The 14,634-nt window shown below is 36.9% G+C and overlaps 1 protein-coding gene across 2 annotated transcripts in view; it reads left to right on the top strand.

Annotated features, from left to right (window-relative positions):
* LOC107047731 overlaps positions 1-6,002 on the top strand; it is a 43,156-nt gene extending 37,154 nt beyond the window's left edge. For both annotated transcript variants that reach the window (XM_015270544.1, XM_015270542.1), the window contains 2 exons: positions 2,582-2,998; positions 4,650-6,002. In XM_015270544.1, coding sequence (XP_015126030.1) covers positions 2,582-2,998; positions 4,650-5,609 — 1,377 coding nt within the window. In that variant the 3' untranslated portion in view covers positions 5,610-6,002. The remainder of the gene's footprint in view (positions 1-2,581; positions 2,999-4,649) is intronic.
* Positions 6,003-14,634: the final 8,632 nt, after the last annotated feature.

The following is a 14,634-nucleotide window of genomic DNA, read 5'->3' as shown; positions in this document are numbered from 1 at the left end:
ATGCAATCTGTTTGGATAATCTCCAATCTTATGTTAATGAACAATCCAGTTGAAATGAATATTCGATTTACGGAGTAATTAATCGCGATATGAATAGGTTGTTTCTAGAGAATAAAAAATAGAGTCACTCATTGGAAATATTGAGTTCTCTCGAAATGACCATCTCCACCAAATGGCGGAACTGGAATCTAATAGCGAATTATTCTTAATTTGAAGAGGCATTTCTTCAAGTGAAATAACAAATTAATCCAATGAGTTGAATGCAATGAATGAATTTCATTGCATAAATTGTTTATTCATATCCATTTGACTGCGAATAGATGATTTATTTAAAATGGATGGGCTGTGAATTCAATTGTAATAATTAACTGCTCTTGAGGCCCGAAATAATTAATACACTCGACAAGACTCTCCTTCTCCAACTGAATGGATTAGTCCGATGGGGTGGGGGGTAGTAAAACGGCTTAAATTAATCGTCACCACTACTATGCAATTATAGAATTACCTCGCCGATAACTGATGTTAGAAGACACCAAAGACCGTCCTTGATGGAAAATTATCTCCACATAATTCAGAATAATTCAGCACGAATTATTTCTTCGAAAATTCAATAAGTTTTCCAATACAGCGCCTTCGAATCCGCGAGATAAATCAATAAACAGAAATGACTTTTGCCTTTTCCTCTTCCATATTTGACAAAAAAAAAGTGAAAAAAATCTCAATGTATGTAGGATCATAACTGTATTGATTCTAATTAATCGAATTACGTAGGGTGGGAGTACACTGGGTTTTAAGAATTTGACGAATTGTGAAGAGTAGATTGTGATATTTTATCTACACAGTGACAAATTCCTATGAAAATCTACCCTGAAGTTCTCATAATTGTGTCGCTGACTGATCTCACAGCATTTTTTAACAAAAATCTAATAAAAAATAATATAATTCTAGTAGAAATTTCAATACGTTAAGTAATAATTCTACAAAAATATTGGAATTTTTATTAGAATTATAGTCTTTTTGAACTAGTCCTTTTTCTGGATTGAGGACAGTTCAATAGCGAGGAGACAAAACGGAATGAATCAAGTGACTTCTGGAATATGATTTTGAAAGATATTTTTGAATTAAAAAAATGGATAGCGTAATTTTAAGAAGGCCTTTCTATTTCGCTGTGCGCGATAAATGCCTTCGGTATTCATCAAATTTTGCGATATTCCAGTGAAATCTACCTACTTACCACCACTGAATTAATGAAAATAGCCAATTCGAGTGTTTCAATTTCATCATTTCGTCGCATTAAAATCAAAGGGGCGTAAGTGCCATTTCTCTGAGATTTTTTTCTCTTAATACCAAAGGGGCGTATGTTTTTTTTCCCTTCGAAATGGAGGTTTCTCAACTTATGAAAGGTTTTTTGTGAACAAATTTCTGAAGTGGCAAATGGACGTAAGTCCGACTAGCAAGTACTGAAGGGGCGTATCTCCAGCACATACGCCTCTTTCTTTTTATACTTTTTGTTTCTTTTCTAGCTCATATTGAGAATGAATAATTCCAAAGGGGCGTAACTCAGGCACATACGTCCCTTTGTTTTTGAAGCAATAATCACAGAGGGGCGTAACTCCAATATATATGTCCCTTCATTTGTTACTGTTCGTTCCTATTGATTCATCAAGTATAAACGGAATCACATGCACTACAGCCCTAATAATAAATAATATTTGATTCTACATTAACCTCCCCTCCCTCCCTCTCATCATGAATGTTCAAATTATTTCCCTTTGATTTTTTGCTTGAATGAAACAATTTCATGAGAAATATCAGTAACTAAACTAAAATTTTCTAAAATTTTCTTCTAAATTTATTCGATTTCATTCATTAATTTATTTCATTTTTTTAAATTATGACTGCGAATTTCAGGAAATTATCTGTATGAAATTTCGAGTCGTGACTGCTTTGAACACTTCGGAAGAAAATGAGACCATAAAGGAAGAAGAAAATAGTTAAAGCGTTTTATGTTGATATAACAATATAAAACTCATTATCGCGAGTAGACCTAAGATATAATGAGAGAGAGGCGTATGTGGGACTTACGCCCTTTTCGTTTTATTTCAACATGAAATGTGTCATCCGAAGTGCACAACACATAATGTAAAAAGGGCGTAAGTGTCATTTTTTGAATGAAATGAAACAGGCGTAAGTGTGGAGATACGCCCCTTTCCCGTTGAAATATAGCAATTACGCCTTTTTCCTAGAATTTTTTTTTCCGATTTTTGGTCAGAAATTCCATGAAAAACCGAAAAAACAGGAATTCGGAACATACGCCCCTTTCACTTTTAAAATGGGTTTTTTGGCACTTACGCCCCTTTGATTTTAATGCGACGATTTGATGGAAACCAATTTGTATCCATGAAACTTCTTCAAAAATCCAATAAATTTTCCAATGCGCCTTCGAATCGACGAGATAAATCAATAAACAGAAATGGGTTTTGCCTTTACCTCTTCCATATTTGACAAAAAAAAATGTTTAAAAAATTCCAATGTATGTAGGATCATAACCGTATTGATTCTAATTAATCGAATTACGTAGGGTGGGAGTACACTGGGCATGAGTGCAACGCACACCCACGCAGAGAGATTTTCGCTGTCTGAGCATGCAGCTGAACAACGACGACTCCATCGTGCTCGTTTGGCGCAGCTACGCTCGGAGAGAGCGGCGAATTGTGTGGTAGAGGCTGCCTCGAGCTCCGAGGATCCGAGCGACGACACAGATGACGAGCCCAGCGACGGCGAGGAGCTCGATATTGACAGCTACTATTTTCTGCAGCCCGTACCTACGTGGCAGAGACGCGCTCTACTGCGCGCCGCCGGGGTCAGAAGGATAGATGCACTCGAGAAGGACGAGTGCAGAGACATACGTGCTAGTAGGGAACATTGCGGATGTGGCTGCAAGGGCTATTGCGATCCTGAGAGTTGTCCTTGTTCCAGGGCTAATGTTAAGTGCCAAGTGAGTTATCTTGGTTATCTTTTCTTTTTTAAGCATTACCATGGACATCATTCTTCAATTTGCTCGGATTGTACATCCGTATGCACGTGAATAGGAAAAATGGAGGGAGGAAAGGGGATAATGAGGGATGAATTCTGTTCATCTTGTGAAATGAGGTCTGTTGAGTAAGTTTTTTGAGATTGAAAACATTGGAGGGGATTGAGGGCGTTAGGAAGTGTAGAAATTCGTGGAAAAGAGAATTTTTTTAATGACGGACGATAATTTAGAATGTGAGTTGGGACGGCGACAAAATGACATGACAACTGTCAAATTAATCGTAATCATAGCCAAATAAATCGTAATCTTCCCCGAAATCCCGTTTCAATGGATTTTTGACTTCTCGTAATTTCTGAATAAAAATGTATTAGCAAAAAAAATGGGAACAAATGGGAATATTATAGTTATTTTTGCTAATAAATTAGCGATTATGCTTCCGAATGGTTATTTCATTTTCTTAAATTGAATAAGATTTCTTTTTAACTAATTTTGTCAAATTTTCAACTTAGTTGATTGTTATCATCATCATTATTCTTATTATCCCTTTCTTCTATACAACCGATTGTCTTTTTTACGATTCTATCTCTCCCCTCAGCCCTTCGATAAAATGTTGATGGGAAAATGTTATTTATACATATTTGAATGAATTTGGAACATCACATTTGAGGGAACTATCAGGAAGCTCATTTTCAGGCAAATTCATGAAAAATTCAAAATGTTCAACAATCATCATAAAAATTAAATGAACCAGTATAGCTATCGTAATCATCGTTCAAATTCGACTCAATGGCATTAACATTTTAAGCGGTGATTGAATTCATTTGAAGCGTGATATTGAAAGATATCCCCGAAATTCTGATTTTCAAAAAATACAAAATTTTTGAAAATTTTCAATTGAATCAAAATAACGATTACTGCTATCACGTTCATCTTCGAACTCGCTTAAAAGGATATCCAAACAATTTTTTTAAGCCATCATTCAATCAATTCAGAACATTTTTTTCTGTTATCGTGGGACAACCGATTTTAGAAAAAATTCGAAAATTAAAAAAACTAATGGATGAATTAAATTTTAATTAGTGGCAATTGATAGGGCTCAACAATACCTGTTTTGAAAAAATGATTCAATTCCATCCATTCATTAGTGAACAATGGAAGAAAAACTTTGTTGCATACGTACACACGTGCACACAAAAATATTGACTTTTTAATTGAGTTGAATTGTTGCAACTTTCCCGACTTTTTTCGACAAATTTTCGGAATGCTCGGATATTTCGACATTTAAACTTCGATCCCCCTCCTTCATGATCATGATCATGATGAATTAATATTGACTTTTTAAACATTTTCGGACTTTTTGGATCATACTGGGTCGATATAACAAAAAATCCAAATCTTCCGAATGGAATCTTTGTAGTCAGCAATGAAAAATCCGAAAAAGTATGAGGATGGCAAGATTTTTGCCAGAACTGAAATCTTGCTTGAAAAAAAGTTGCTAACTTGACGCAAGTACTTGGATATCCTTGAATCGAGTCACCCCACCTCATTCAAGATCGTTGAAACCTCGATATTCACCGCACCCCCCTTGAACTAACGAATCTCTCAATAATTAAAGGTGGACCGTGCAGGTTTCCCGTGCGGCTGTTCCCGCGACGGCTGTGCGAACTCCTCAGGGCGGATAGAGTTCAATCCAGTTCGAGTCCGCACGCACTTCATCCACACCCTAATGCGCCTAGAGCTCGAGAAAAAATCACGCGACGAGGACTCAACCGAACACGAGCCTTCCCTCCCCCGAGGTCCCCTCCGCGACCACCACCCAGCCCAAATCCACGATCCCCAACCCCCCGACACTTGCTTAACCAACGGCTTCACAACCCTCCACTACGATCCCCACGATCCCACTGTCTGCCAGCCTCTCCATCCAGTTCGGGAGGACAGCCTCGACCTCTACGCAATTCGCGACGACTGCTATCCCTCCGAAGAAACCGTCGACAATCCGCACAATTCACCCCGCAAGCTGCATCCCGAGTTCAGTCAAGCTTTCCAGCCCTTTCCAACTCAACCCTTCCCCCCGCAAACCTATCCAGACTATCAATCGTATGAAAATCTTCCCTCGACCTCGAGAACTCAATTCTCCCCGCAATTTCAATCAGTACCTTCAAATCAAAACTTTTCCCACTACTCTCCTTACCAAGACCCCACGATGCAACAATCCTGTCACCAGCACCAGCAGCATCAACACCAACAACAACAGCAGCAGCCGCACCAACAGCAAACCATCTACGAAACGTCATTCACCGATGATAATGGGGTCCAGCAGTACACTAATCTCAATTCAGTACAACCCATGAGCAGTGTTGTACAGCAAATGGGCAAACTCGAGCCATTCTCTGAATTATTAGCTGGTCGTTACTCATATTACGGGGATGTTGAGCCACAGCCAATCAGCAGTTATCATACAACCAAAATTGAGGAGAAGGTTGTGGTGCAGGAGGGCGAGGAGGGAGGTGATGATTGTGATGAGAACTTTGGGGAAATCATCAAGAAGAGCATGGTTGAAACTGTGTCTGCTTGAATGGATGGCACATGACATGGAGGGTCTCATCGATTTTAATTTGTCGGCAGAATATTTTGGGTACCTGAGGAAAGCTCTGCATTTTTTTAATTCATTGGTTAATCAATCTGGTTGATTTTTGAGTCAAGTGGTTCAGGGAAAAGTCAATTTTCTGCAAAAGACGAGTCGATGAATTTTGATGATTTTCTGTCGTTTCGAAGATATTCGGAGCAGAATATGAGATATTCTGTGTTAACACAGATAGGGAGCTTGCATGAAGCTCAATTCTTTCTAATTTCCTTATTTACACATTCCCCGTAACATATGGATAGCTAAACAGCAAAAATTGTAGAGAAATTAGTAGCGAAGCGGTAAAACGGTTGAAGTCGATTTTGACTATTTTCCAGTTTTCAATAAATATCTCAGAATCTAAGGGAGATGGCAAAATTTTTGACATGACCTTTTCTATAACACTCAATTCGCTCTACAAAAAAGGTCATTACAAAAATTTCGTTATCTCCCTTCGATTCGGAGATATTTATCAAAAACCCAGATGAGGACTAAGTCGACTTAAACCGTTTTATCGCTTCGACACTGAAATATTGCCAGATGTCTTATGATAATTAATTGAAAATCAGTCGTTTTTGAGGGCAATTTTTCAGTCATGACGTCACGAAGACGCTCAGGTAACGCTTCATTGGTCGAAAAAGAAGAGAGTGGGGAGTTGCCGTCCTCCATTGGCCGAGGCGCACCTTAAGATTGGGTTAGGTCGGCCCGAGCCATTCTGTGATTGGTCCAGCGTTCAACCGTCTATACGATGTCATTAGCGATTTCAAAGCCTTTGAAATCTTCAAGTTTTAACAATTAATTATGAATTCAGTAGCGAAGTAGTCAAACGGTTTAAGTCGATTTAGGCTATTGGCCAGTTCTCAATGAATATCTCGAAATCTAAGGGACAGCAAAATTTTTCTCATAACCTTTTTAGTAGCACTCAATTCGCCCTACAAAAAAGGTTATTATGTAAATTTCGCTATCTCCCTTGAATTCGAAAATATTTCTGGGAAACTCAACTAAAGACTGAATTGACTTGAGGTGTTTCAGTTGGAAAGTCAAAATAAAAAAAAATTGGAAAATTCATGGGAGAAAAGTCTAAGTATCCTCCATCATTGAGAATTCTTGCACATTTGCTTCAGATCTCAGTTTCAAAAAAAAAAAGATGCAATTTGGATGTTTTTGTAACCTCTCCAATTATAACCTCCGAGGTTACCCCACGCTCAATTAGGGAAATTTCCATGACACCCAAAAAAATAATGAACTATTAAAGAAAAACTAGTGGGTGATAAATCAAATCTTTCTTCAGAACACGTATAAGTTTCAGATTTTTTTCAGATTTCATAAGAAAGTTATTTGAACAAATGATTCGGAAAATTATGAGTTTCAGAGCAATTACGCCCTCAAGCGCAGGCGCGTGATTCGAATGTCAGTGAGCATCATGGGAAAGGTATGGGTTGGATCATGGAACTGAGAGAGAAAACACTCGACAAGTTTACCAACTCGAGACGCATTTTACTACTATTTCAATAATTAGAATAACCTCCAATAAAAATTATTTGACACCCGCAGGTGATGAGAAAAAAATCAATCAATCTGATAAATAAAATCAATATTCAAAAAATGTTCAAATGCACACTTGAATAGTTACTTGAAAATTGGAAAATTTCGCGCTCAGCGATTGAATCAGCGCTCGAGAACAATAAGATTCCCTTTCCGTTTCACCCCCCGGGGATCAACACACGAAACACCTTAAACCATTTGACCACTTCGCTACTGAATTAACCCTAGATTGATCACCATATGAGGGAATCCCCGCCTCGCGTCAGTTTTCTTTAATTACAATTGACTGGCTAACCGGAAAAATTCAAAAAAATTTGACTTTGTCAATCGAAGTATCTGAAGAATTATAGTAGTTTTTAAAACTACATATTTCCCGAAATTCGTAAAGAAAACAAATTACTGCGAACAGATGAATTATTTTTTCCCATGTTAAATGAAATTGCCCGATGTGCGATGTTGCCGGAAACTCGCTAAACGCGCCCAGGCAATGTAGAGTGAATTCGGCAACGCTAAAGCCTAAATAACACGGCGGGGAATCCCCGCGCAGGTGACCAGAGTCGCAGGGTCGCGCTTGCTGACCGGATTAGCGTTAATGAGCAATATTTCAAACATTTCTAAGCGAAAAATAAATTATTCAGGCCCCAAACTTGAGATTAGAAAATTGAAAAAAATTCATGCAAGTTCCCTACTGTCGTCATTCACATTTCAACATTCAGAAGTGTATGAGTAAACATGGAATGATACGTATGTGAAAGCTTTAAAAATATCTCCAATGACCACTTCATTCCTTAATTCATCCATCGATTGATTAATGGTGGTTATTTAATTTGTTAATGGGGTACTATAGGGCTTGTACAATTGTATTTAACGAAAATACGATTACTCGGGATTCTGCCCGGGTCGTGACGTTCAAAGTAGTAGTCAAGTGGTAAAAGGGATCAATTCAAATGTGTCAGTTGTGTTGATTATGAAAATGCCTCGGTAAATATTGATTTAGGGAAAAATTCGATAAACTTTTTTCGTAGATAAAATATCCAATGTAAAAACACTCCTGGCAGTCTCTCCTGAAACCAATAATTACCGAGATAATTACGTAATTAACGGTTTTACCACTTGCCTGCTGAAAATTAATTAAGTAGATCGTTTCTACCTATTACTTTCTTACTTTAATTAATTGCCTATTGATTTCTGTGGGAGGGACAATAACAATTTTAACGATGAGAAACGATATTTCAACGAGGTTGTGACCAAGAAACAACAAATGGGATCAGCTTAGATTGCAGTTTATTATTACGCAACTTTAATACTTAAAAGAAAATGAGAACAAATCGTGGTTAAAACAGACTCGCAGGTCACGTGGATTTTGGGGCTGACCCTTAGATCAATTATTCAGTTCATTCTGATTTATTTGGCAACAAATTGGTAGAACGAGATGAGACGACTGTACTTGTCTCTTAATTAGGTGCTTATCTCGGGAATGGGCAATTTAACAAGAGAGAGAAAGAGAGAGAGTGGAACGACTTTCATTTCAGATCAGAAAATACTGTACTGTACTGAAAAGACCTTCTCACATTTCATCCTAGGAGTGCTCATGATCGAGATAACTTACGAATCAACAATTGGTGTGAGACATCGAATCGAACCGTTTTATCATTTTACTGCTGCTTGATAGAATTTTTTATGAATAAAAAAGGGTCGTCCTTTCTCTTCGTTGCTCGAGGGTAGTATCAGCGTATTGACCACCCTCGTTGCAACTGTGATAACGTGCATTAAGAAACAAAATGAAGAAAAAATAAGAATTAAAATTTATTCAGGATTTGTTGAGCTGAATTTGTGGTTTTTATTGACGTTATACTGTTGATTAAATTAAAGAAATTCGTTGAGCACAGAGAACACTAGAAACATACACAAAAGAGATAAGTAGTTATATCACGGTGCCCGGCTGATCGAGATCACACACTATCTTATTATTTATTATTCATTCATATTGGGTTTCGATGGAATTTAGCAGTGAAGTGGGAATATCTTCGAGAGGAAGAGGTTTAGAAGGTGTTTTTTGGGGAGAGTTTTGTCGTCTCCACGAAAGGGCTTCTGACGTGTTCCTCTGTACCCATTAGTTTTAGCGTTATTGGCAGTGCAATCGCCTGAGCTTTCCCACTCCACTGCAGATTCAAAGTTTCGAAAATTTATGGAGCAATTTTAATGAAAATGGAGACCGCTTTGTAATTCTCAATCATTGAAGTTAATGGAATGAATGATGGATTTTAAAGGAGCATTGAACAACTTTCTAAGTTCTTGTTGGGGCAATATGTTCAGAATTCGTGTTTTTCATTTTAAAAACATGATTGAATTGTAACTGCGTAAGGAAGAAATAAATAATTGTACGACGATAGTATTAAATTTATACATATTTACCCGGACGTGTCAGCTCCCGAGCAAATCCCGACTAAAATACACTGTGAGAAAGAAATCGGTAGTGAAGTGGTGGAGGTCCATGAGCCGAAAAGAAATCTTCACTTTATTTTGGAAATATCTCTGCAACTAGTAGATTCATGACAAATGATCAGAAGTTCTTCTCTAAATCCACTAGTTTCCGAGATAATTATAAAACAATTTGTACAAAATTTTTCGATCTGTCCCCACTTTGCTACAGAGTATACAAAATTATATATAAATATATGAATATTGTATATGATATTTGTTTATCGAAATATCGTAATTCATGGTTGATTTTGTTGCGTCAATTAAATCGTTGCGGATGGCGGTGAGTCTGCAGAAATTTGTAAAATAGTAAAAATACTAATGTTTAATGAATGAAAAATGACAAAAAAATATTGCGAAAGGATCGAGTGGGTTCCCCGAATGAAATTAAATACTTTGGCGAAGAGTAATGACATTTGCGAGGGACGTGACACCTCCTTACAATTATAAATATATAAATATTATATATAAAAGAAATATAAATATGAACTATCACGTATGTAAGTAACTTTTAGAGTATTTGAGTAAAAAAAGGCATACATAGTTGATAGCGTTTTATTAAATGTTGTGGAAAAGTCTCTCTGTGTCTGTACGTATTCGTATCCCCAGAAAATACCTTTTTTCCGTCATTTATCTGTTCCCGTAGATTCTATATTATCATTATATCCAGCATTAAAGTTACCCAGAAAAGTATGTGATGTGAGAAAGTAAAAACCTGTGTGACGTTGCTGGGTGAGGATCGATAAGGAGCGCGACTGCGCGATGGAGATTACTTCCGAAATCATTCGATAATAGGACTGCAGATAGTCGTGCGGCACTCTGCAGGTACAATACAGCACTTGTTAATGAGGGATCATTAATAATAATTCAAGGAGCTGGGGGAAATTGTGAAAATTTCTGTACCGAGTTTATTGTTGACGATTTGAATGATTAGGATGATTATTCAGGAGTGAAATGGTGAAACTGCATCAGTCAATTTAGAGGTGAAATGGCCAAGTCGATTACAACTCACAATCAATTATTGCGAGAAATCTCAGAGTTTGAGGGAAATGGAACATTATTCTTGAAGAGGTGTTTGTAAGAGAGAATTAGAGCTACAAAAAAGGTCCCCACGGAAGTTTCAGTATTTCTATTAGATTCTGAAATATCTTGTGAGGATTAGGGGTATAATCAGTAGCCAAGCGGTAAACCGCGTTGAGTCGATTTTGACTTTTGGCCAGTTTTTGATTGATATCTCGAAATCTAAGAGAGATAGCAAAATTTTTCTCGTGACGTTTTTTATGACAAAGATTTTTCTATCTCTTTTAGATTCCGAGATATTAATCAAAAACTGGCCAAACTCAAAATCCACTTAACATGGTTTACCACTTCGCTACTGAAATGAAATTGGCTTCAACATTATTACCTCTCGCCTACACCAGGAAAGAAATTTCTTTGAAAGTTTCGCACTCTTCCACTAATTACAGATCATTTGAGGATCTTTACTCATTTTCTGAGAATTGTATTTTCTCTTGTTCCAGGCAAATTCGTTTATTTTTTCGACTGATGAGACAACGAATGAAACCAAATTTTTGGATGATTAGTACAATTCAACTGCTGAATTCAGTTGCAATTCAGGAGCTGTGACGAAACGGAATGAAAACCAATTTTTTCCTTATACATAGGGTTACTGAAGAATTTACTTTTGATTTCACAATTCACCTACCAGAAGAGCCCAAAAATAAAAATAGAGGGCAAAGTCAGAGAATATACCGAATCCAACGGCTGGGGATAAACCTGGGGTACCCCACTAAATAATGCAGATAATTAAAACTTCAAGCTCCATATAGCTTACTACTTTCGGTTCATATCTTATTTCTGAATGTTCGTCTCATATTTGGTTTCTGAATATTCAACTCGGGTTAGTGGATTGAAATTTTCATCAACATAAAGGAAATAACTCTGTCTATCAGTTGAAAAAAAATCAAAATTTGTTTGCGTGCTTGTTTTTTGGATAAACATCCTTAATACGGTTGGAAAAAAAGAGAGAAAGACGAATGAAAACTAAAGTAGTGGCCGAATTTCTATTCAACCGTTTCATTTCTTATTAATTGATTCTTCGGTCATTATACGGTCATACGTATCTATGCACGTTAATGAAGGAGGGATGCTATATGCTATCCTTTCGCCTTCAATGTTTCTATGTGAAACAAGCAATGAAGCTAACTTAACCATATAAAGACTTAAATTTATTTCCATAATACAACAACTAACACATCACCTGGGTAGGTGGGGGGGTCTGTACCATACCACCGGACTTATTGGTTTCACCCATGACCACGATAGGTTACTCACAAGGACAGCGACGTGAACGCTAAGTTTCAGATTTTATCCTTACAAATATCGGAAATGACGAGACTGGGATTCGACGACTCAGTTCATTCGATTCGACTCAGTTCTCGGTGTAGCGTGCATGAATTACTAACTCGACCACGCTACCAACTACGCCACTTTTTTTTTGTTTAACCAAGTTTTCAATTTAAAAAAACAATTGTTATTTACAATATTTACATACCTTAAAAAACTAGTATCAAAAAAAAATTCTGTGAACACTATTTTATACAATGTGTACACGGAGAGAAATATTCAATAAAAATTACGTATCTTTTCCGTAATTCCAGAGCGAAATGTGGTTGTAGGAAATTTTACGGAACTGTCATGGAATTTTTACGGAGCGTTCCGTAATTTGTATCTGAATCTCTTGTGAAAAATTACGATACCGTCACTTAAATTTTCTGAGTCGATTCCGTAATCGGTGAGTGAAGTGAGTGTTCCGTAATTTTTACTGAATATTTCTTTCCGTGTAAACTTTGGCAAGGAGTGACCCTCGAGTTTATTAAATTATCGTAGGATTTTCTTTGATATTTCATCTAATAATGTATTTTCATTAGAGATTGATGCGTTACTTCTTGCAATCAGCATTAATTTGTTTTTTTGGTGCCTAAAAAAAATCTTCTTTCAGTTTGCCGACTATGCTACTCGACCAAAAACTAAAATAGTGTCCTTCAAATTTTGCCGATAGGTTCCGTAATTTTTGATGTAGTAAACATCTCTTTGTTCTGCGTTGTCCGCAAAAATTTCTTGTTCTGAATTTTTAGGGAAATCAGTGATAGCAAACTTAAATTTTCGAGAGCGATAGGTTTAACAATTCGCGCTTCGAATGCAGCGCAGTTTTTAGAGATTATTTCCCCAATTCTAATTTTGACCATACAGAGAACAGAATTCGAGACTACGTGACAATTTCACATCAGTTTTATTCATCACACGGAGAGAAATGTTCAGTAAAAATTACGGAACTCACAATTCACTCACCGATTGCGGAATCGACTCAGAAAATTTCAGTGACGGTATCGTAATTTTTCACAGGAGATTCAGATAAAAATTACGAAACACTCCGGAAGAATTCCGTGACAGCTCCGTAAAATTTCCTACAACCACATTTCGCTTTGGAATTACGGAAAAGCTACCTAATTTTTGTTGAATATTTCTCTCCGTGCAGTTTTATGTCGGCCACGGGTGCATTATCAAATTGATAATTATATAGGAGCCTATCAATTGTTTGCCATTTTTGTCGCAGATATCCCCCACTTTTTCGTGAAAAGTGTCACGTAATTCTGAACACCGCGCTCTGATCGGCCAAAATCAGAATTGAAAAATTATCCTCTGAATACCCCTCGACATGCAAAATTCATCGGATATGGCCATCAAGCTTCCCTTCAAAGGAATGAGTGTGTTAAGTGTTGCAAAAACCTAGAATATCCAAAAATATAACAGAACTTATAAAGTTATGAAGAGTTGAATAAACTGGACCAACGAATCATATTCAGAAGCAAAACTTAGTGGCGAGGATCCGGCTTCAATTCCTGATTGGTCGATTTCAAAACCGCTTATGAGAAGTTCTTGAAACGATAGAAGGATAACACTAAAAATTGAAGATGAATTGAGTTCACGTATGTCCTTTACCCAGTTTACTACTGAATTATTCCTAATTTTTTGCCCAGTAATTTTTCAAAAACTTACAGTCATGTTCTCGCGCGGCAACAGCTGCTGAGTTGATAACGTAACGGGGGAAAATGTCCATGAGATGACTGAGGAAAACTTTTAGAAGGGGCTTGTTTGACCTTTAATGGAAGAATCTAAGACTTCATTGTAGCTATTGAAGTAGTTTAACGGTGGAGGATGACTGGGGAAATGCAACACTGGCGGTTTTTTTTTATTTAAACACTGGCGATTCATGTATTGCTAAAAGTTATTCACGACATGAATTTATGTCTCTTAATCTGGAATAGTTTATGAACGGTTTATCGAGCACAGAGGAAAATGGATAATGATATTGAGTTTCGATAATGTTTAATATGAAGCATGCGTGGGTAGATCCTCTCCAAATTAATTTTGCTGTGGAGTCGTAGAAAAATGATTCATTGAAATTAAATCACGTTGTAATGGAACAGATTCTGATTATTAAGTTTTCCGCGATCCGTTTCAATGATATTTCAAACCGATTTGTTCAATGACAAATATACTGTATAGAATATAATTAATATTGTTGAATTTAATTAAGTAATGATTCGGAATTAATCGAAGGGGCCTATTTATTCTATGTCCAACTTCCAGGTTTTACGGGCCGTTATCCGTTTCAATCGGGACGTTTCGTTTATTAGGAGGTAGATAATGCCGAAAAACTGGTGGTTATTCCTTTTAATTAGGATTTTTTCTTTAATAGTGGGTGTCGATTGTAAAGATTATAAAATTAGAGAGAATCACTTTCCGAACTGTCAGTGATTGGCGGCCGGGCCTATTTATTGACAGTTCTTCAGAATCAATCGTGGAACAAAGATGAACCAAACATGAAGTTACTGTCAAATATTAGAGAATGACGATCAACTCTCTTTTATTTTACACGGAGAGAAAT

Source organism: Diachasma alloeum, unplaced genomic scaffold (genome assembly GCF_001412515.2).
Source record: "Diachasma alloeum isolate Michigan unplaced genomic scaffold, Dall2.0 Dall_scaffold_78908, whole genome shotgun sequence".
NCBI classification, from domain to species: Eukaryota; Metazoa; Arthropoda; class Insecta; order Hymenoptera; family Braconidae; genus Diachasma; species Diachasma alloeum.
Note: the sequence above shows the minus strand (reverse complement) of the source record. Positions and strands in the feature narration are given on the sequence as shown.